The sequence below is a fragment of the Rutilus rutilus genome, assembly GCF_951802725.1.
Source record: "Rutilus rutilus genome assembly, chromosome: 23".
Lineage (NCBI taxonomy): Eukaryota > Metazoa > Chordata > Actinopteri > Cypriniformes > Leuciscidae > Rutilus > Rutilus rutilus.
The window spans coordinates 21842809-21867312 of NC_140233.1; the positions used below are offsets into that span (position 1 = coordinate 21842809).

Genomic DNA, 24504 nt, shown 5'->3' on the forward strand with positions numbered 1-24504 from the left:
ATTTCATGGATGCTGGAGCCTATCCTAGCACATTTTCACCAAGTGAACATGTTCCTGAATGTTGATCCTGGAACAACATTCCAATCAACCAATCAGATTTGAGGGACAAGTTTACAGTTTATATCAAGTTTAGGCTCTCAGCCAGGGTTGGGTGCTTCTACATCAGTGTTGTTCACCTGTCATTTGCTTCTGATTTTAGGGATACATTATAAGTATGGTTAGGTTTAGGGGTATTTTATATGGTATTTTTTTGGACAGGAATGTTGTTCCAGGATCAACAAAATATGTTGACCCAGGAACGCATCTAAACGCATGTGCCTATCCTAGTGCCTCGGGCCGAAGGCAGGGAACGAATGGCCAGTTCAGTAGGACTAATTATTCATAATATTATTCTTTGACTAGGTTATCTGAGCTACCCTTATGAAAAATACGTTTATTCAAGTGTGCTATTAGTATACTTCTTTTAAACTTAAAAATAGGAAAGTATATTTTCAGTCTACTTTTTATGTACTTCTCGAAATATGCTTTATGTACTTCTCAGAAATCTACTTAAAATTGCACTTAAGTATACTTGACTTGTACTGACAGAAAAGTCTAAGTATATTTGGTCTATACTTGAACTCAATCTTTTGATCGAGTTATACTTAAAAGTATAATTAAGTATTTGAGTATAATTGGTTTGTAGTTGTGTTTACTCTTTTGATTGAGTTGCCTATTAAAAACTTTTTTTCACATAGTTTTACATACTGTCTTATAAACTTACACTGTTTGAAAATATTGATTTATGAAGAAAATCCTGTGTTCTAATTGTTCCTAATTCTGAGTATGTGAATTTTTGTGTAGGCTAGTTCACTGGTAGAGTACATAGGAATTTACTTCAAATCTTCTTTACTCTTTCCCCGCCATTGACCGATTTTCCGGCTTTCCGTGTTTTCACTGTTATACGGTAGGGGGCGCTATTACACATCTGCTCTCCAGATCAAAACGGAGGTTAAGAAGAAGCAGAAACAAGTGATAGAAGATTGTTTACGCATATGTAAATTAACCCGATCATCAAATATCAAACAGCATATAAGTTCAAAACTGTCTAACGTTACTGAATAAAAAATGTCGACACAGGAAGAGGAAACAACTGTGAAGCTTTGGGGATGTTGATGGACTCGATTTTCTCCATCTGTGTTTTGATCATCGTTCTGAATCCCATCCGGATGTAGTCTTTGACAAAAATGTTCTCAGCTTTTCGTTTAATTTTAATGGACAGTAATACAAAGGCAGATAACCGTACAATCTGGTAGGTAGCATTATTTGATAGAACACCAGCACAGTAACTTCATATTGACGCACGGCTAAACAAAGGCAGAGTACAAAGCCAAAAAGCGGTAACTGGTGTTACGATGTTCTGCCTTGGTTTCTCATGGGCTTTTGGAAGTTACTGTTAAAGGGATAGTTCACCCAAAAATGAAAATGCTGTCCTCATTTACTCACCCTCATGTTGTTCCAAACCTGTATGACTTTCTTTCTTCTGCTGAACACAAAAGAAGATATTTTGAAGAAAGTCGGTAACCAAACGACTGATGGACCCCATTGACTTCCATAGTAGGAAAAAAAAAATACTATGGAAGTCAATGGGGACCAGCAACTGTTTAATTACCAACCTTCTTTAAAATATCTTCTTTTGTGTTCAGCAGAAGAAAGGAAATCATACAGGTTTGGAACAACATGAGGGTGAGTAAATGAGGACAGCATTTTCATTTTTGGGTGAACTATCCCTTTAAGACAACTCATTATTTTCTCGAAAAAACAACGGAATTGATTCAAGATACTCATCCACATTATAAAGGAGGTCCTGAATGTGCCAAAAATGTAAATAACTCATTTTCGACCAAAAACGAAGTTACGGTCTTTTGCCTTTGCACAGCAGTACTGGCCTGGCATGAATAATACAGCGTTTTTTGGGGGGTTTTTTGTCGTTTTCGTGGATGCGTGTGAACGAGGATCGTTTTGTCGTCTGTACGCGAAAACGCAAAGGAAAAAGTTATTTTAACGTGTGCCTGTGTTGTTAGTAGATTAGCTGCACTTGATTATCGGCTCTGCTATGCTAATTTGCGTTGGTCATAATGGAAATGATCCGGCTGCGCACTCTCAGTAGATCACCAGCAAGACTTTCCTCTCCCATCTGTGCTTTGAGTGTATTCTCATGCTAGTGTGCCCTGTTTAATAAATCTGGCCCTAAATACAATTTTCATTTGTGTCCATTTTTATTTATCCTAAGGAATTTGAGGAGAAAGGAAGGATACTTAAAAGAAAGATTGTGAGCACTAAAACGTGCCTCTTGGTTGTTAAAACTTCATGTAAACTGTTAATGTAACAGTTTCTTTTCTTTTTGCACATTTCGTTCTTCAGAGACACCGCTGTTGGAAGCCGAGGGTTGTGGTAAATGTGTCTCTAGGCAACAGGGCTGGTGAAAGCCATCAGTTCTCCTAAAAGAGTCAGAGTTATGCTTGAATGCCTTGTGTGAAACATCGAGTCCTGACAAGGGCTTTCTTGCATCAAGTGTCAAATACTATGAAATGAGTTCCCTTTAGAATTGTGATTGTATTGTTCATTGTACAAGGCTTATTTTATGCAACATAATGAAGAAACTCATTCATAGTTTGTCTGATGGGGGTGGATTTGGATTGACAAACCAAAGGGTGTAAGACCCAGGAGACCTTTTGATGTATGAAAAAGAGTAACTAAAATATTCAGCAAAATAGAGCATGCCACCGCTGGCTATATGCCTCATTTGCATGTGTGAGAAATATATATTTTGAACACCTAGTTCTGCTGTGGTGCTCTAAAATAGCCCAGGGCCTGAATGGAATGGAAAGTTCTTGTTCCTTAAGTTTCACTACATTAGTGGTTTAGTAATATTAAATACTTGAGTATGTTCCTCTTCGCTTTGGTTCCTGTTTGGATTCAGCTGCTGGTTTCTCTGACCTTTATGCGAACTCCCTTTGAACGAAACACAGAGCTTAAGCACTTCACAGTGTTCATCTCACACACATTAAAGAGCGGAGTGTGTGACAACAGCCACCTCTGCTCTCTCTTGCGTTTCAAGCGCACATCAAAGCCTGTCTCATTTGTGTCTTCATGTTTTGAAGGGTGGCTCCATCATTTGTCACCTGGACGCTGTGTTGTCTCTGATGTGGAGTGACCCACATATTAGCCAGGCATTATCATTGAGCTTAACAGACTGCATATTGGCATAGGTAAATTTGTCAAAGGTATCCTGAATGATTGCCAAGGTGTTTACTACACGATTGTTAGGGTGTTCTGGATGGTGATAAGCAGTTGCCAGGGGGTTGTTAGGTGTGTTCTTGAGAGTTCTGGGTGGTTGCTAGGGCATTGGTAGGCAGCTGTCAAATTGTTAAGGTGTCCTGCATGGTCAATAATGTGTTAATAAACTGTTGCCAGGGGGTTCTGTGTGGTTGTTTGGTGGGTTCTTGTGACTTCTTGGTGGTTGCTAAGGCATTGTTAGGCAGTTGCTAGGGTGTAGTTAGGCAGTTCCTATAGTGTTCTGGGTGGTTGTCTGGACATTGCTAAGTGATTCTTAAAGTGTTGTGGGTGGCTGCTTGGGGGGGGGGGATAAGTAGTTATTATTGTGTTTTGATAGTTGCTATGGTGTTATGGTGGTTTTCTGGGCAATGGTGGGAGTTTTTTTAGAGTTGCTAGACATTACAGTGTTGCTAAGCACTTGTCAGGGCGATCTGGATGGTTTCTAGGGTGTTGCAGTGCAGTTGCTGTTAGATGGTTGTTAGTGTGTTCTGTGTGGTTTCTAAGGCATTGTTATGCACTTGCTATTGTTTTCTGGGGTGGCTATGCAGTAAGGGTGTTGTTAGATGGCTGCTAGAGTGTTATTGGTGGTTGCTAGGGCATTGTTAGGCATTTGCGTTTTTTTTTTTAGGGGTTGCTAAGCAGTAGGGTGTTGCTAGACACTTAGTAGGGTGTTTTAGATGGGTGTTAGGCGGTTGCTAGGTTATTATGGGTGCTTTCTAGGTGTTCTGGGTGGTTGCTAGGGCATTGTTTAGGTGGTTTCCAGGGTGTTGTTTGGTAGTTACTACAGTGTTTTGGATGGTTGTAATGACATTGCTAAGTGATTGTTAAGGTGTTCTGGGTGGCTGCTAGTGTGGTGTTAAAATGTTGCTAGGGTGTTCTGGGTAGTTGCTATGGCATGTCAGACTTAGTTTTTTTGCTTGCTTTTGTTTTTCAGGGAATTGCTAAGCAAACGGTGTACGCATTTGCCAGGGTGTTATGGAGTTGCTTGGGTGTTAGGTGATTGTCGGTGTGTTCTGTGTGGTTTCCAGGTCATTTTTAGGCACTTGCTTTGTTTTTTGGAGGTAGAAAAGTAGTTATAATTATGTTGTTAGAAAGTTGCTTGGGTGTTCTTAGTGGTTGGGAGTTTTCTGGGAGCTGCTAAACATTATAGTGTTGCTAAGCACTTGCCAGGGTGATCTGGATGGTTTCTAGGGTGTTGCAGTGCAGTTGTTGTTAGTGTGTTCTGTGTGGTTTCTATAGAATTGTTATGCACTTGCTATTGTTTTCTGGGGTGGCTATGCAGTAAGGGTGTTGTTAGATGGTTGCTAGGGTGTTCTTGGTTGTTGCTAGGGCATTGTTAGGCATTTGCACTGTTTTAGGGGTTGCTAAGCAGTAGGGTGTTGCTAGGTTTTTAGGTGTTCTATGTGGTTGTTACGATGTTAGGTGGTTGTTAGGACATTATTGGTGCTTTCTAAGGTGTTCTGGGTGGTTGTTAAAGCATTATTAGACAGTCAATAGGGTTTTCTGGGGGTTGCTAAACAGTTGCCAGGGCTCTTGGTAATTGTTTACTGGCCCAAGTCAAAAAGCCCAACCCTGATTCTCTCTGATATTCTGGTTTATAGACATGTCCTGGTCTCCTCCTTTTATGTCAATAGAAACTCTTGTTCCATGCTGCCTTTAACAGTCTTTCTGTATAGTGCCTATTCATAAACAATAGCTTTTCATCTCCATTTATCATTCTCCTTTTTTCTCTTTGTGAAAGATGAGAGCAGTTTGAAGATGAACCATGTGGATCACATTCCTCAGACTCTGGCCAGCCACGGGCCCGTCCCAGCAGAGACCCGCACCCACAGCCAACACGGCGCCGATATGCTGCAACCGGACCCCCGCGACACCTTCTACAACAGTGAGCCTTTCTCTTTCTCTTCAGATCCACTTTCTACTCAGTTTATCTGATTCTTCTGTCTCTCTATCTCTGTTGCTCTTGAGTTTATGTCCACTGAAATTGTCTTTCTACTCTTTGTGTTTTGTATTTGCATTCTGCATGATAAATAATTCATTTGATAATGTCCCTCTGGTAATATTTAACTGCCTCTCTCACAATACTCTTCATAGTCCCCTTGATTGACCCTGCTCATCTTGAAAATATATTGCCCTCCTGTCTCTACTCGCCAACATACGTGGTCAAAGACTTCCCTATTGCCCGCTATCAAGGCCTACAGTTTGTGAGTATAACACACACATTAATGCACACATTCCAACTATTATAGCAGAAAAGGCCTAACAATTTACTTGGACCTGTTGCCTTATTGACTTGATGCTGCAGTGTACTAAAACTTCATGTGGGATTACTGACCTCTTTTGGCTGAGAAATGTAATTGCAGACATACAAGAGAAGCCGATCACAGTGTTTGGGATGTTTGGAATGGCATACCCAACATGCAGATTATACTGTATTTAATTTTTTGTGTGTGTGTGTTTTGTTTTGTTTCGGATAAGTTAATTTAAATTAATGAAAAGAGTTCATAGACTTCACAATGCTTCATATGAGAGAGTAGACATTTTTATATTACATTTTTTACTTTTAATTAGTACTCTGCAACGCTTGCATGGAATGACATGGTTGACCATTTGCATCTGCAAAAAACAACAACAAAAAAGTGATATGTTCAATCAAAGCACACTGTGTGAACTGAACTATATCTTACAATGCAGTGTGCTTGACTTGACCTTCCATTTGCGATAAGTGAACCTGGAGGAAGTATCAAAGGTCTGTTTCTTGACTCATTTTGTGATTTGAATGCCAAGAGTTAAGACATTTCACACAAAATTAGTCCAAAATAACTGTTTTTGATTCCTGAGATGAAAACTCTTGCTTAATTAAGCAAGAAATACAGAATAATTAAAGTGTTGTTTATTGTTGCATATACTTTCACATGAGTTTTAAGAAGAAGAAAAGGTAGGCAGCGTACACATTATGCTGTTCTCTTCCAAACACAGACATACTCCACTGATCACCGGTGAGCTAGTGACATTTCAAGTTAATTATCAGGGTATAATGCCTGGTGTTTTGTCCGCAGGTTTATCTTTCTTTTGTCTATCCCAATGACTTCACCCGCCTCACACACATGGAAAGAGAAAACAAGTGCTTCTACAGAGAGTCGCCCATCTATCTGGAGAAGTAAGCTTGTGTATAGATTGTAATGACATTAATGCTAATTCTATTCAAAGACTGATCAGCTGTAATTATATAGAGTATATGTATATGTATATATATAGACATTCTCAACCCATTTAGCTTGTGGTTGTGGAACTTATTTCCAAGTGGAACAAAATATTCAGCTGGAAATAACTTGATCAGGATTTGATTGGATATTAGGCTGTGATATTAATGGTTAATATTTTTCCCGGGCCATGAGGTCTCAGTTAAATCAGCAGAAATAATTTCAGTTATGAAGAAATGTATCATATTTTGCTAAAAATTCATACTGAAATACAAACTTTATAATGAAATATAAAGAAAACTATTTTTTTATTTAATAAATTATAATAATGTGCACAGTAAGACCAGCAGGGATATTTATCAAGATAGCAAGTTGGAGTTTTTGTTGACTTTAATTTGGATTTCTTGAAATGAAACTCGCAGATGAGCACTGAACATAAAATAAATGAATAAATATAGTTCTCTAAAACTAAAAACTGTATTTCTCTCATGGACTTGATCTTTCTCTCTCCATCTCTTTCTCTAACAGGTTTGGCTTCTATAAATACATGAAGATGGATGAGGAGGAAGATGACAGGCCATTCTTCTTCCCTAATCCTGATGGTGAGTTTGTATGTGTGTGTGATCAGTGATCCAGAAGAGGAATAACACTTCATTAGTGCATCGTTCCGTCACAAGCTGCTTTATTACAACATGGCAAATATATTCATCAGGAGATAATGGCCTTGGGTTGGAGCCAGAAATGAAATGAATGGCTGGAGTTGTGTTTATTTTCAAAGGGTTAAGGCCTGGTCACTCCATCAGCGAAATTAAAATGCTAAATAACTTTCTGACTAAATGTATTCATACTAAGACCAAAACAATAAACACTTCCCCCCCGGTTTGACAGACAAGTCCTGGACTAAAATGCTGTTGAGCAACTTACGCTGACATATCTTAAAATCTGTCAGTGCCATTGTTTTCTCTCAAAATGCACACCAGTAATGTTTTTATCTAAGGCACTTTTATAAAAATCTACTTAAACGTCCTATTGGTCTAATCCTGGCTTAATCTAAGCCTTGTCTGTGAAACCAGGCCTTAGATTCATGGTTTAATGGGAAATATCCCCTCTGATAATACAAATATCACACACTTTAATGCAAAATAACAGACTTACCTCGATTTAAAGAAAATATCACACAATACAGGAGTAATGCAATAGACTCTAATGACACTAAAACACAAACACAATGCAATACACTATAATAATACTGGAACTCAGCAGTGATATCATGATATAGGAATTATTCATCATATAGTGATAATAAGAGAGATAGACTCATAGTACTAGATAGTGAATTGGTGCTAGAGGGGTACAACGTACCATTTTTAATATTTTTTATATAATTAAATTATATACTATGAAGATAATAAAAGAGTATGCATTATTGCTCTGTGCATTCTTCAATAAAATATTATATAAAAATAAAAAATATTATGAACTCTTTCTCCGCCATTGACGGAATTTTCCAGCAATCCATTTTTTCACTGTTATATGATAGGGGGCGCTATTACGCATCTTCTGAAAGAGTACAGAATCTCCTGATCAAAACACAGGTGAAGAAGAAGCAGAAACAAGTGATAGAATCATTACTTATGGACGTGATCATCAACCATTAAACAGCATATAAATCAAAACTGCCTAATGTTACAGAATGAAGTGTCGACCCAGGACGAGGTACTGTAACTGTGACGCTTTAGGGGTGTTGATGGACTCAATCTACTCCATCTATTTTTTGATCGTCGTTCTGAATCTGATTAGTGTTTTTGGTGTTTTGCTTTAGATTTTCTTGAAGAAGAAGAGGGGGCAGATCCTGATGATGAAGCACAACTTGTTGGCACCCAGTCAGCAAAGAAGACTGTCCAACCTAGCCAATCAAGTCACACCGTAACCACTTCTGATAAGCCTGTTCCCACAATGCTGAAGAGAAACGAGGTAGAGTCAGACAACCCCGCTTTGAGGAGAGAGCACAGGCACTTTTTCACAAGTGCAAGGCAAGTGGTTGGGGCTCAACATCAAGACGCAGTAGAACAACAAGACACTCCAGACCATCAGGCTAAGGTAGGGTTACCAAAAAGTGAGAGTGTGGTGCGAGGTCGTTCTCTCACTTGGGTTCAAAAAGACCGCCAGGACTTCAAAGAGGGTTGGTCAGAAGATCGTTCTCCCAAAATAAGCCGATCAGCTTTGTTATTCCCGCCGAAATCCTCATTGGTAGCTCTCAACAGTCGAGCCAAGCAAATCCTCGGCAGTCCTGCCCACACCGTCCCTTCCCTAGTTAACAACCACGCTCATGACAACAGCCACAATCCTGGAAACAGCCACACCAACAAGGAACACAAGAAGGAGGACAACAAAATTTACGTCACAAGACCTCGACCAGCTAAGGAGAAGCAAAGTCCTGTTTCACGCCATCCTAGAGAGGTCTTCCCTGGCGTTTTCCTGTATCAGAACGGCAAAACCACAAAGGTGGTGAACCTCAGTGCCAAACCAAAGCTCAGCAAAGGACCTCTACGTGCATCCCAGTTATTTGCACGCTCTCCTCTGCAGGAGAACAAGGTCTTTCCAGCTAGCCCCAACTTCAGCAAGCCAGCGGACAATCCCGTGGTCCCAAACAGAGCAGCAATCCCGAGCCGGTTTGAGCGGAGGATACGAGGCGTCTGGGAAAAACACCATCATTCTTTGAGGCCCATCACAACTGCTCGACCTCCTCCTGCTCCAACCCCTCCATCCAATAACTCCTCCGAGAACGTGCTTCCGACCAAACCTCTCCACGTCACTTCCTACTTGCACACTTCCGAGATTACCGAGTCCCAACAGCAGCGGCCGGACACGGACCCTGAACCGGAGGAGGACGGAGGCCTGTCGGAATATAGTTATGAGGATGTGGAGCCTCGGCCTGGGTGGGCAGAGGAGGCCATTAATTGGCAGAGGACGTTTTCCGTCAACAGCATGGACTTCGAGACGTTGCGCTCTGACTGGAACGATCTTCGGTGTAACGTATCTGGAAACTTGCAGCTGTCCGAGAGCGAAGTGGTGGATGTGCTTTCGCAGTACATGGAGAAACTCAACGAACGCAATGGAGGGTGAGGCTCATAGCAGTATTTTAGTTTCAGATAAACTGGTAAAGCATCGGTATTCAGACATTATATGTTTGTATTCACGTCTTTGTTTATTGTTTCCGGTTTCTATTTTTCTGCTGTTTAACTTTACAACTATTTGGCGACATGGAGAATTTCTGTGATTAAGATCCTTACATTCTGAGTCCGAAATTTGCGAATGCGTTTTTTTCGTATTTGTCATCCTAAAAATTTGAGTTCTGAGTTCGATGCGTATTCAATAATCCGTTAATACAAAATACAATACAATTAATACGAAATGGAGTCTTCAAGCAGTGAGGATGATTTAGTTGTCCTCTCTCTTCTTAAAAATATTAAAAGAAAGAGGAAATATTGGGTCCATCCAATCCTGAGATTGCGTGGAGAGGAATGAGAGTTCCTTATCAAGGAGCTGCGGGATTATCCCGAGCGATTCAAAGTTTACTTCAGGATGCTAGTGGCTCAGTTTGATGCTTTATATTTTTATTATGCTTTTGTCTTTATATTCCGCACTTTGTTTGTCATACAGTGCTTTGTGCGAAGACGAAGTGGATCAACTTGTCAGACGCCATTCTGGATTTTGGCGTTCGCTTGTACGGTGGCTCTGAGTTGTCAAAACACCTCTCAAAATGCTTGCTACAGATGCGATAAACGCAGAAAATTTAACCCGATCCGAATTTTTTTTATGACGTACGAAAGTTTCGGAGGCAGCGTGCAAACGTGATTGACACAAAGTGAAGTCGTATTTATTATTTTTACGTACGAAAATTTCGGATGAGAATTTCGGACTCTTTACTCTTGAAAATAAACCCCCTTACAAATTTAATTCACAATATATCGGTAAAATATCGATAATCACACCAAGTGTGAATGTGTGCTGGGATCTTATCTGGAAAAATATTTGGAATATTTTTGTTTCCACATTTTATATTTGTTGGTGCATTTTTGTTATTTTATTCTTACATTTATTTTCAGTTTCTTTTTCCGCTCTCAGTAATACAGATAATTGCTGTAATTACTCTTAAAAATGGGCATCTTATTTATTCATATTTAATATTTGTATTTTCCAACCAAAACCAGATGCACCATTGGTCACACATTTCGAGTAATTGTACAACCATTGGTTGATCTTTTTCTCCATCTTTTCCAGGATTTACACTCTCCTCCGAATCATAAACGTAGAAAAGCGGCGTGACTCTGCTCGCGGGAACCGTTACCTGATAGAACTGGAGCTAATGGAAAGAGGCCGTAAAGTGGTCCGTCTTTCGGAGTACATCTACATGCTGTTGCACCGTGGCCGGGTAGAAGACAGTCTGGAGAATGTGGAAGGGGTCACAGCATCATCCCCCTCTTCCCCTGCCGCCAGTCCACCGGCTCCGGCATCTCGCGTACCTACCCGTGGGGCCCACACCACCCCACAGTGGGGCACAGTGTATGCCAAACCCCTGCTGTGCCAGCCAGTGATGCTGCAGTGGAAGAAGGATGTCATGGTGCATTTTGTGGTGCCAGGTAAGTAATGGATATCTATTTTTCTGAAAATGTGTACCTAATGAGTATCTTTTGTCACGGTAACTAAACATATCGGCAAAAAAACTAAACATAAATCAAGATGGGGACCTGGTTTGTTTTTCATTCTTGCTTTTGATTTTATAAGGGTTCAAGCGCAAAACGCTGAAACCCTATTGTAATTGTTCAATTTCCCAAGGATCAGCATTCCCCCCTAAAAGTGATCGGGCAGACCAAACCGTAACTCATAGAGACTTGAAACTTTGAGGGCTGGTAGTACTCACACCAGGGATGGAAATTAGCACCCGCCACCAGCCAAATGCGGGTGATTTTGTGTTGTGGCGGGTAAACTCGCTTTACCTACCGGCCACTGTGGCGGGTAAATAAAAATATACTGTTTCACACAGACGGCGGACACTTTTAGAGGACATAAGTGTACGCTGAAATAAAGTCTTTCACCTCAGAAAAACTGACTTTCTTGTCCTGTCACGTCAGCCGTTATCCTGTTCTCGTAGCGAACACTCTTCAATTGCACGCGCATCCGGCGGCGCGCGCTGTGTATCCCCTCACTGTATATAAAGTGCAAAATAAACTACGAGCATGCAACGCCGTTACGTTGTAAATTACACAAAATAAAAGTAATGCAGGGATGATTTTCATACTATTCATCAGGAGCAGTTTCCATGGTTCATTAACAGTTATTGTTAATATTGTGTATTCACCATGGTAACTGTCGTTTCCATATTAACCCCAAAATGCCACTTTTTTTTTCTTTGTGTTATTTTTTATATTTTTAAATGACTCTAGTGGCTCATACCAACATTGTATTAACAAAAACTAGTTTGGGACTGCTATTTAATAGCTTTAGCATAGGCCTAATGTTTATTTATTAGTACTAGTCTTTACCATTAGTCATATTCTTACAATTCATGTTAAGTAAAGGGGGACAGTACTTGTGTGTGTGGAAATAGCAGGTTTCAATAAAACTACTTGTGACATGTCAAATTTGGCTTTGACTTTGACTGAACATTTGCTCTCACTTTGCGGAAAAAATATTGGGATATCGTATACCGATATTCAGTCTAAATAATCGGGATATGACTTTTGGTCCATATTGCCCAGCCATAGTTTCATTGTTGGGACTAAAAACCTAAAACTGGAAGCCATAAAAGACCACGAATCATTCAAATGCCACATCCAGGTAAAAAAGAGAAATATATATAAGAGAGAAAGAGAAAATGTCAGTATTTCATTGAGACTTGAGATTAAATAAACTGTAGATCTTGTAGTATTAATTTTCACATGCAGTTACACATTGTCGGTTAAAAACAAGAAAGTGGCTGGTAAAAACATTGAGTGGCTGGTAGATTTTGAAATCCACCAGCCACAGTGGCCGGTGGACAAAAAAGTTAATTTCCATCCCTGACTCACACCGTCTACAACGTCACCAAGGCTCGCCCCGATCGGCCTGACGGGGGCGCTACAGCGGTCAAAAGTATGAAATGGCTCATAACTGTTCATAAACCATCAGGCGTATATAGAATATATTTAAAAGCAAGGGGTGGAACGGATCGCAGTTGATGCGTGATCCGTAAGGATCAGGCCCCACGGTTTGGCACGCATGTGATTCGCGGATTAACAACCATCATAGAGTGAAAGTTTATAATTTGGACGTGTTTTGTCTTGCCAATTACACATTCAAAAATAATTTTAAACGAAGAAGAAGAGACGCAAACTGGGACTCGTGCATTATCTGTACGCACAGCCGCACGCACCCGAAGCGCATGTCATGTGCATGGTGCCGTATAACACTCACTCATAGCTAAAAAATGTTGGTTTAATAGAACTGTATTAATAAGAATTTAACACTAGTACCCATGTGGGTCTTGGCTTGACAGGCCAACTGGGACTACATTTTTAAATGTCCACAGGTTCATAATGTACAAAATGAAGCGCTCGATACCTCAAGAGCCTTAAATAAATTAAATTTATATAACAGCAGGATCATATTTGAGCTTTGCCTGAAGTGTAAACATTAGTGACAGCTATGTCATATAAATACAGATTTGTTTGCAATGCAAGCCCAGTGACTTGTTTTATGACGCAAATAAAAAAGCAAATTTTTGTTTAGATCTTTGATGTTTAGATAGATGACTGATGTATACATATTATGTAATTTTATAATAATGTATTTGTTGATGTTTCCTGCAGTGAAGAATCAAGCTCGTTGGGTTCAGCAGTTCATTTCAGACATGGAGCTCCTGCACCGTGAGACGAAGGACAAGAATTTTAACATCATCATTGTGGACTTCCAAAGTGAAGACATGGATGTGGAACAGGCCCTCAGAGAAAGCTCCGTCCCAAGGTACACAAACACACGCTTATATACAATATTCATTATATAGAAGTTTGCATATGTAGGCAATTGACGTCATTAACTCCATCTAAAACTATTTTAAACAGAAATGATGTATTATGAGCACATTAATTTAGTCTACTTTTAACATATTTTTGACACACTGGACTACTATTTAAGACTAGTGCTTTAACATGTTCTGAACCCGATATATTCTCTTTAGGGATGCACCAATACTGCACTCGTATTAAAATGCTCCGAAACCAAAAACCGATACCACGCGTGCAGAGGAATATACATCGCTAAAAAGTTTGTAGTTCGGTTGGATATTTAAATAGCAAAGACAGTAAAACGATGCACCAATTTCTAATGTTACTTGAGGGGTAAAGGAGAAGTTTATATTCTAAGTAAAAACATGAACTGTTACGTGATTTTTGTATAACGTGGTTTCGTACAGGAAAACGTTGTGTGATTATTGTGCCGATTATTTAATATTTAAAAAAAATGATTACGCAATATTTAAATTATTTAAATAATATAATAATTATTTATTTAAATTATTATATTAAAATATTATCTTTAAATTACAAAATTACAAATGCAATGAAAATGCTGGTATCGGCGAGTACCAAAAATGTAAGTATCGTATCGGACTCATTCTTGTGCATCCCTAATCTTTACATTAAAAATGTATGTACATTTTTACATAATTATTTTTATAAATATAAAAAAGCATAATTGACACATTATGCGTAAACCTTCCCTATATATTAATATTTTAATATGTTACATTAATTTACATTAGCATATCTAATATATTTGCATATTATTTTAAACACTAATATACATGATTTAAATGTAATGTTATATTGAATTCTGAATTATTTTTTTTGGACACAGATATGAATATCTGAGGAGGGAAGGAAACTTTGAGCGTTCTGCCGGGTTACAGATCGGTGTGGACACCATAGAGGTAATCACACACTCATACCTTTAAGATTCAGAGCTGTTCACATGTGGTCCGTGTAACGCTACTCCCGATGGCCAGTCCGAGTCTGCATTACACTATAGAGCGTATGTAGCTCCGCCCCTTTTCAGCGCTCGTTGTATTTCAGTCTTCCGGTTTGTATTTCCACAGCATGAAGGAAAGATCTTACAGATTTATGAATGAACCGCTCGTTTTAAAATCTTCCCGGTCTACTGACATCTGTTATGACATCCGCTTCAAACATTACAATGCTCGTGATAACTTTCATTAACTCTATAATAAGTCAATCCACTTACTCTTTAACAGCAATGCCATAGAAATATACAGAGCTACCGCAGAAACAGAAGTTCAAACACACAATTCTGAAGATTGTGGTTCATAAGGTGCATTGACAATAAAAAAAGATGCACATTGTGCGAAAAAAAGTTGTCCATTGTGTAATCCTTAAACTACTTCTCAACGTCCATGCAATATAAAACAGTTAGCCACCCCCTGCCCATAAATATAATACAATATATTAAAAATAATAGAAAATCGGTTCATTTCATTCATTCAAATTATCATTTCTGAAGTCACAACTTAGCAAAAGTTAAATTGAAAAAAGGAGAGAAAATGTCAATTATCCATTGATGAAGTAACTGAGGAAAAAAATTAAAAATTAATATTTGGTTTCACTTTTTTTATTGAAATGTATGCTCTGAAACCTGATTAATGAAGCGTTCAACGGACCACATCTTCAGAAATGTTGAATTTCTGTGGTAAAACGCATAACGGCAAATCAACTGTTCCTGTAGCTCAACTGACGGATCCAGGTTCTGTTTTCATGTAAAAATGATTCGGATATGCAAATTTTCCGATAAACATCATCATCATTATCAAGACTAAAAGTTTACTACAGTAGTCAACATTTAAAGAAGATCAAAAAAAGTTCATCAAAGTTGTCCTAAGACAAGAGCGGGTATTGTTCAAAATTCAAGTATAACTTTGATGAAAGGTTTTGATCCACTTCAAATGTTGACTACTGCATTTAGTTTCCTTACTACCAATTACTTTCATAAAAGACTCCGACAAACATGTGAACGTTTTTATGGTAAATCCAACATGACACAGCATTTACGTGAGTGTGAATATCAGTGAGTCACTGTTTACGGAGACGAGTGGGACGAGGTGTAGACCGTTTCTAGGAATCTTCCTTGTGTTCGTAAGTGTATTCTGTGGCTGGTGATTCACAGATGACTCCAGTGTGGGATGATTTATGTTTGCAGGACAGGCACAGTATCGTGTTTCTGTGTGACCTGCACATTCATTTCCCTCTGAACATCCTGGAGAACATCAGGAAACACTGTGTGGAGGGCAAGCTGGTGTTCGCTCCGATCGTGATGAGACTGGGCTGTGGGAGCTCGCCGCGAGAGCCTGATGGTGCGACACACCACACACACACACACGTGCAGAAACACCACACACACGTGCAGAAATACCACACACACGTGCAGAAACACCACACACACTATCATACTGGACTGACAAACACGCGTGTCTCTGTAGGTTACTGGGAAGTGAACGGCTTCGGCCTGTTCGGGATCTACAAAGCAGATTTTGACAAGATTGGTGGGATGAACACGGAGGAGTTTAAGGACCGCTGGGGAGGAGAGGACTGGGAACTACTGGACAGGTAGAAGGATTTCACACCGAATACTATTCTTTTCCAACACAATTTAGGATGATGATGATGAAATTATTATTAAAATAAAAAAAAATTATTATTAATTTTATTATAAATTTTTTTATATTGATTTTGACAGTGACAGTGTTGTTAGTATTATTATTAATAATATTATAATTAATAAAACTAATAATAATAATAATAATAATATGTGACAAAATATTTTGACAGTCACATTAATATTGTAGTTGTTATTAATAATAATAATAATACTCTATTTATATTATTATAATTGTGATATTGAATTGGGAGATTTTGACAGACATTATTTGTGTAGTTGTTGTTGTTAGTAGTAGTAATATTAGATATGAAGTAATATTAATATAGTTAAATAAATATTTTATTATTAATATTGTTATTAAAATTATATTGAATTGAAATTGATTTTGACAGTGATGTTGTTTTTGTTATTATCATTTGTATTATTATTCTACTACTACTACTAATAATTGATGTTGTTGATTGTAATAATAATGTTACATAAAATAAATAATTATTAATACAATTATAATATTGAATTGAGATATTTTGACAGTGACTGTATTATCGTTGTTTTTAGCAATAATAATATTATTTATTTTTTTTATAATTTTCATTATTAAAATTATGATTTAATTTAATTTAGAGAGCTTTGATAGGGATGTTATTATTGTTAATAATATAAATAATAATGTTGCTAAATAAATGTGTTAAATAAATGTCATTATTATTAATATTATTATTAAAATTATAATATTGAATTGAAAGAGATGTGGACAGTGTTATTACTAGTATTATTATTATTATTATTATTATACTAATAATAATCATAATAATATAGCATGTTAAATAAAAAGAAATATTTATTAATACAATTATGATATTGAATTTAGATATTTTAACAGTGTCAATATTATTGCTGTAGTTAGTAATAACAATAATGTTAAATAAAACATTATTTATTATTAATAAAATTATGATGTTGAATTGATATATTTTACAGTACAGTAAGATACAGTGATAATATTGATATTATTAATGATAAATTAAAAATATTTTTTTATTAAAATTCAAATTGAATTTAACTTAGAGCTTTGACAGGGATGCCATTATTGTTAATAATAATAATAATAATACTTTAATATATTGTTATAATATCATAATATAATCAAATACTGTTTAAATTAAATATTCAAATGAAATAGCTCAATTGTAAATAACTAATAAATGATGAAAAGGAAGTTAAATCAGATAATGAAATGAATCTCTCTCTGTTTCAGAGTTCTTCAGAGCGGCCTGGAGGTCGAGCGGTTACGGCTGAGAAACTTCTTTCACTACTATCACTCTAAAAGAGGCATGTGGAACTCACAGTCCAGCAAAATCCCTAAAGGATAAAACCCGAACCTCAACGAGAGACTTCAAACGTCCCGGGACCTTACAGGACCGAACCGAAGGACACATGATGTGCCAAGCTGCTGTCCAAACTCAACACACTCACACGAGACAGAGACTCAGAGTGTGTATTTGTACGTATCTCTGTCTGTTAGGTCAGGAGTTCTTTTGAGAGATCGTGGCAGATTTATAAGAGATCGGGTGAATCTTACACTAAGCTAGCCGCTCAGGCACTTTGGGTCGCATTAATATGGTTTGCACTTAAGATATTAAATGCTGAAATGATTGTCTAAAGGTTTAGATGTGCGCTGGTTCTTAGACGTCTGCTTTTATAGCTGTAAATGTCACTTCCTGTTCAGATGTGACGCCTTCTTACACTTGAACTGTCGAAACGATCTACGACTTCTTCTGTAAAGGCGGACGTGTGCTTTTCCCTTTCCAAGTCCTGCTGAACTCATGGACACAACTGGACGTGTGCTGAGCAATGAAGTTATCCGTCTGTGTATTTGTGTGTTTGTCTGAGCTGCTTCCTTTTCTCGTTTCCGAATGATTTCGACATAGGTTTAATCTTTATTGGCTATAGTTTCACAGATGCAGAAACCTTTAGACTAAACTTAATCTCACTGATGCCGTATGGATTTCTGCAGAGTATAATGGTAGGAAAAAAGACGTTGTCCAGAAGTTGTGTGCCTTTCTTTGACGTATTTAACGTGGCAGTCCATACTGGGTTAGGAAGGAGTCCTGATGTTTCGCTGTCTGGATTGCGTAGGCCCTAAATAACATTGTTTTATGGAGATGATTGAATAGGAAATGTTTTATGACATAAAAAAATCTTGTATTTTGGTCCATTTTTAAAGGAATGTTCCAGGATCTTTTACCACAGGAAATAATTCTGACTCCTGACAGTTATTACGGCCAAACAAAAAGTGTTTACAGTAAAAGTCGTAAAATAAATATAGATGGGGCAAGGCATAAAAATAAACGATGTTAACATGAGATAAATGTGATGAATTATTTATTTCAAGTGCTGTCAGAAGCGTTTTAAGAATTTAAAGACCAGAACGTAACTATCCATGAAGTGCTGTTTACATTGAGAAAAATCCACCCATTTCATTTACCGCGGTATAATTCATTCGCATTTACCCAGTCCCGCAGCTAAAGGGTTATTTTTGGGGGGCGAAAAAATAATAAAAAGATGAATTGCTCGTTTTATTCCTCAATTGTAAGCAGATTTGGATAAAAGCGTCTGCTAAATTATTCAATTTAAAAACGTTTACACAAAAATATAGCTGCAGTTTCAGATATTCGTCTGGAATATATGCCCCACTCTGTAAAAAAAAAAAAATATATATATATATATGATTAATACATTATAAAAACATGTTTATACAATGCTTTAACTCATAAAAAAATTGAAAATTGCTTAACTTATTATACAAGATTTTTTAAGCAAGTTTAATGTATTTTAAGTTGAAGTAACTTAAACATCCAAGTTGAATGTACTTAATTTAAGGCAGCCACTTTTTTTTACAGTGCATAGACTTTCATTACAAGTCCATTACGTTAAATTCGATTTTTATTTGTTTTTACAAACTGGCCAACGAGTCAGAATGGTTTTCTGTGATAATCGACAGCAATCTGGTTGACTTCCAATCTGAAACTGTTTTTACACTGTCGCTGGCAGCTCGAGTGTATGAAAGGTGTATCATTTGTTTCAATGCTGTAGCCTATAACATCTGTATCATACAAATGTTCATGTTTACAAGCTGGCATAACATTTTTATGTGTTTTTATTTCATATCAGAAATACCGAGTGGTCAGGCCATCTTTTGTGATTTTGAATCGTCCTCACCTTTTTAAAAGAGTAAACCGAGACGTTTCTTTCTCCTCCTTTTGGTTCGACGTCATTTCAGGCTGCGTATTTAAAACACAACGAAGACAGGACACTAATACATTACGCCTAATACAGGGATCTGCATTACAAGGTAATTTCTGTGAAATTGTTGTGTAGAAACTTTTCAAAATGTTTGCATTTTATTTTAACATTTTCGGGGTTCATTTTTCTGAAAAATAAAGTTTAAAGCTGAAGCATCTGGAGTAGGTTTGTTTCATTACAGTCTTTGATCTTAAAACGAGATTTTGTTTTATTCCTGTAGCTCAACATGCAGATCATCGTGCTATAACACTAACATAATAATGTGTAATGTATACACACTCAGTCAGAGCACTTTACGTTGTTGTAATATTTTCTCCAACCGCTTTCAACCACTAGAGGGAGCACAAGTACAGCGTTGCAATTCATCATGCAAACCAGATGTTCAAAATCAAACTACATTTTAAAAAAATCATATCAAAAGCACTGCCCATATATTTCTGACTGCATTCTTTTTCTAATCAAGATTAATATACAACGTAGGCTTCATAACTGCACAATATGTTGCACAAGACTGAACATGAGGCAAGGAGAACAGTCAAACTCTGATTCATGAACCCAAAAATAGGTCTTAGCTAATGATTCAGTACTTGCAAGAGATTATGGGTCCAGTATTGGTGTATTATCTTTCTGTGGGTGTTAATACTCAACAGATCTCAGTGCTGGCTCTCGCTAACACGACTCTGTTCACAGCTATTCCACGCTTATCATCTTCATAAATCTTTTTCATAGTTTCATCAAAATCATACATTTAGCTATAACGTTGACAGTAAATTACAAAAACAACAACAACGAATTAGCTCTGTTGCGAACCGCAAATGTGACATCGTTTTGGATGGATCTTTTGGATATTTGTGGAGCTATAGCTTTTGCTATTGGATAAAATGGGAATAGTCTACATACATAGCAAATTATATTTAGTTTCCTGTTCACCACTGTATAAATTTAGCCAATTTTGATCATAACTTCCGCTTTTGAGAACCCCGGGCCGGAAATGTGAACAAATCAATTGTGACTGAGAAAAGAGAAAGATGAAGTAATTTACAGTGTAGATGGGTGGGGCAGGTTTATGCTCAATGTAAACATTACATAACTGCTCATATGACAAATAAGTGTTGTACTGGAGGACTTTGAGACTGTGCTTTCAGTGACTCATTATGAGGAGCTTAATGGAAAGGGGGGGGGGACTATAATACCTCACAATTTAGGCCCGTTCAGGTACACAGAACTTCACACCAATAACGATAACTATATAAGCGTCCACACCACACACACGGACAATGACCATCTGTTCAGCGCGCGCTGCAGAAATATCGTCTGCCGCTTTAAATGCTCGAGCTCTTTAAAGTCGGGCGGATTCTGATTGGCTGGAGAAAAACATTCTGAATGTGATTTCAATAGTTCTGCGTGTCATCACAAGTGTGCTTTGGGCTTTACTTATTGAATTAGAACGATTATATAAAATTGTATAGCTTTGTTATCGTCCCTGATGGTGTGAGCAAACTATTCATCACTAGGCCAACTAAATACCAGACTTAGGCCTACATGAATAAACGTGTTTTGAAGGGAAAGGTATTAGGCTAACACTTTATTGAAATGTGCATAAGTCATACAGAATGATGCTTGATTAGAATAAATATTAAAGTAGGCTTATGGTAAATGATAATATATGAAAACTTGTTAATGAAAGTATAAAAAGTATTATTTGTCACTTTTGTCAAAAACTTTAATAAACCGCGTTATTTGTTATTGGCCTGAAGAAGTTGATAAATGAGAAATGCTGATAATGAGATAATGAGTGTGTGGATGCCATTGCAATCTCCCAGACTAACACAATTAATGCAAATTCCTTAAGATAGATGAGACTCCGTGATTAACACCGTCACTTCAAACAACACCCTTAAGTCTATACTTTGATTTCAATACAATACAATTTTATTTGGGCTATTCTCTTGATAATTTAGGCTATTTGTGGGTTATGCATATTGTAAGATATGCGGGAACATTTGGTATATCCTAAACGAAGGCAAAATAAAAAATATAGTCTATTTAAGAAATTGGGCTAAATAGCTACAGGAACCATATTTGTACAATTCAATATATCCTAATGATTAAGATCAAAAGTTAAAAAATTCGATTGAAAATAAAAAAAACGATATGAACAAAATAATCTGTCCTTGACTTCGCTTGAAAACTTGAAACCCAGTTTTGATTGATTGACTCCCCAGCGACTAACTTCTGATTGGTCTCTGTTAAAGGGATAGTTCAACCAAAAATGAAAATTTTGTCAAAACACAAGAACACAAATGACGATTTACGGAATGTTGGTAACCAGACAGTTGTCGATAGCCATTGACTTCCATAGTAGAAAAGAAAATACAATGGAGGTCAAGTGCCATATAAACTGTCTGGTTAAGTTTGGAACAAGTGAGGGTGAGTAAATTATGACAGATTTTTCATTTTTGGGTGAACTTAATGGCTGAGTTCGATGTCGTTTCAATAAATAACCATATTCCACTTTGTAAACGTTTTCCGCTTTAGTTTTACTGCCAAAATAACAATATCCACTAAATCCTTGTTTACCCGCTTGCATTTTATTATGTAGCCTATAGCCTGTTAAAGATTAGTTGTAAACCTCTAAAAAGCTACATTTTAATCAGTGTAGACGACGTCGTTGGTTGTAATATGTGAGAGTTTGTCGCCTCTGCAATGTAGATTCGAGTTTGATGGAGTGATTCACCCAAACGCTTCCAAATCGTTTCAAAAGAGTCGTTCAGAAGTTCAAATGAATCGTTTCGCTCGCGAATCGAACACCACTACACTCTCTCGCGCTCGCCTGCTTTCGTTCAGTCATGAGTTTCCAGTAAGAAGAGGCGTGTGGTGAGACAGAAACATCACCCACTTCTGAAGTATCAGTAAGGATTCATTTTACCGAGAGCTTTCGATTTAGACTAAATTGATGGATCTCCTCTCTAAACTTCATGTCCAGTTCGGACTATTATTTTCAAGAACCGGATAATAGTAAACGAGAAATCCTGCGCACTACTCTTACGGGAATGGTCATTTGATGAGGTGAGCAAGTTTCCCCAAACATTTTTCTTTTTCAGAAGATGTAACTTGGGACATTTTAAACTTTCACGCAAGATATTTATGGTCAGTGGTGTATCAAAAAAACAAAACAAAAAAAAAACTGCTACATGAATGTCAAAGAGAAGCTGAACAAGTAGAACCAGCTTGAGTTTCGTGCAGCTGGAAAGTCTCATCCGCTCTCCGGTTCCTTTTAAAAAGAAAACCCTCGAGGAAGCAACAGAAATGGCAGGAACAAACAGCTCAAACATGAAAACTCTGGAGGATTTAACTCTGGACTCTGGTTATGGAGCGGGGGACTCGTGTAAGTCCTTAAGCCTGTCGTCGTCCAAGTCAAACTCGCAGGCGTTCATGAACACCCCTCACCGGGGGAACTGGTGGTACTTCTCCGGATCCATGAACAGCAGAAACAACAGCTGGGATACAGTCAACACAGTGCTTCCAGAGGATCCAGAGGACATTTTCTCGAAGTGCCCACGCTTACCGGAGCTGGAGGAGTTCCCGTGGACGGAGGAGGACGTGGGGAGGGTCGTGCGTAAAGGCGCGGGGAAGGGCGCCTGTCTCTCCGCGGAGGCTGTGCGCAGGCTGTCCACCCTGATGCGCAGAGCGCTCATCCGCATCTCCAGAGAGGCGCAGCGGCTCAGTGTCATGCACTGCAGGTGCACCAGGTTCGAGGTCCAGAGCGCGATCCGCCTGGTGCTCAGCTGGGCGCTGGCGGATCACTGCGTCTCGGCCACTGTGAAGGCCATATCTATATACAACATGAGCGCTGGAGAGCTCTTGCGCAAGGGGAAGTCAGCTCGGTGTGGGCTTGTGTTCTCCGTCGGACGGTTTTTCCGCTGGATGGTAGACACTCGGATCGCGGTACGCATCCACGAGTACGCGGCCATCTGCCTGAGCGCGTGCATGGAGGCGCTCGTGGAGGAGGTGGGCGTGCGCGTGCTGATGGCGGAGAGGGAAGTCCTGACTGCAGAGGCGCTGGAGGGGGTCATCAATAATGATGCCGAGCTATGGGGTGTCCTGCAACACTATGAGCATCTCATCTGTGGGAAGAACGCCAATGGTAGGTCCTTCGCTGGCACTGTTGCCTAAACTCTTTCTCTCGTCCGTTCCTTGTGGCTTAGTGGGTAGATTTGGCTGAAAGGTGTTGAACCATTGGGCATGACATACCTCAAGATACTTCAAGAGGAATTGCCCCTCTAATGTGTATGTGTAAAATATGAAAAAACATAAATTACATAAACATTAACTATATACATATATATATATATAGAAGTCAACATTTGAAGTGGATAAAAAAAGTTCATCAAAGTTGTCCTAAAACAAGAACGGGTATTTAAAAAAATGCATGTATAACTTTGATGAAAGGTTTTGATCCACTTCAAATGTTGATTACTGTGTGTGTCTATATATATATATATATATATATATATATATATAAATGAAAACAAAACAGAAAATATAAAAAAATTGAATTCAAAATATTAACAAAAACTATATGAAAGATACTAAAATAACACTAAATAACGTGTATATCTAACTTTTTTGAATTTTAAGAAGGAGCGATTTTTAATCAAAACATTTCACGAGTTTGTTGATTTTAAGATTATTCAACAATAAACACACTTCTCAAAATGAGTTTTGTGATGAGTATGGTGGTGACGTAATGGGACCGTTGGTAAAGATCATTATTAATGTGACGAACACCTGTGGTTACTTTAAGACACCTGCGTCAACTTGAGGGGAAATTACTTCATACTTCCTCATCTTCATATAAACATTGCCACACCTGTTGATTATGACAAATTAGTACCGTTCATGTTCATAAACTAGTTAAATTAAAAGCTTGTGCATGGTATATTAGTAAAATACTGGCATGATTGTA

General features: G+C 38.0%; 2 protein-coding genes across 3 annotated transcripts in view; both read left to right on the forward strand.

The window, feature by feature from the left end:
- b4galnt4a (beta-1,4-N-acetyl-galactosaminyl transferase 4a) overlaps positions 1 to 18931 on the forward strand; it is a 194759-nt gene extending 175828 nt beyond the window's left edge. For both annotated transcript variants that reach the window (XM_084396505.1, XM_084396506.1), the window contains exons 10-20: positions 5060 to 5203; positions 5413 to 5522; positions 6378 to 6478; positions 7050 to 7123; positions 8344 to 9643; positions 10806 to 11164; positions 13373 to 13526; positions 14418 to 14490; positions 15771 to 15924; positions 16051 to 16177; positions 17488 to 18931. In XM_084396505.1, coding sequence (XP_084252631.1) covers positions 5060 to 5203; positions 5413 to 5522; positions 6378 to 6478; positions 7050 to 7123; positions 8344 to 9643; positions 10806 to 11164; positions 13373 to 13526; positions 14418 to 14490; positions 15771 to 15924; positions 16051 to 16177; positions 17488 to 17602 — 2711 coding nt within the window. In that variant the 3' untranslated portion in view covers positions 17603 to 18931. The remainder of the gene's footprint in view (positions 1 to 5059; positions 5204 to 5412; positions 5523 to 6377; positions 6479 to 7049; positions 7124 to 8343; positions 9644 to 10805; positions 11165 to 13372; positions 13527 to 14417; positions 14491 to 15770; positions 15925 to 16050; positions 16178 to 17487) is intronic.
- A 3448-nt stretch (positions 18932 to 22379) lies between these two features.
- abtb2b (ankyrin repeat and BTB (POZ) domain containing 2b) overlaps positions 22380 to 24504 on the forward strand; it is a 57817-nt gene continuing 55692 nt past the window's right edge. Inside the window, exon 1 of the mRNA XM_084396509.1 lies at positions 22380 to 23682. Coding sequence (XP_084252635.1) covers positions 22845 to 23682 — 838 coding nt within the window. The 5' untranslated portion in view covers positions 22380 to 22844. The remainder of the gene's footprint in view (positions 23683 to 24504) is intronic.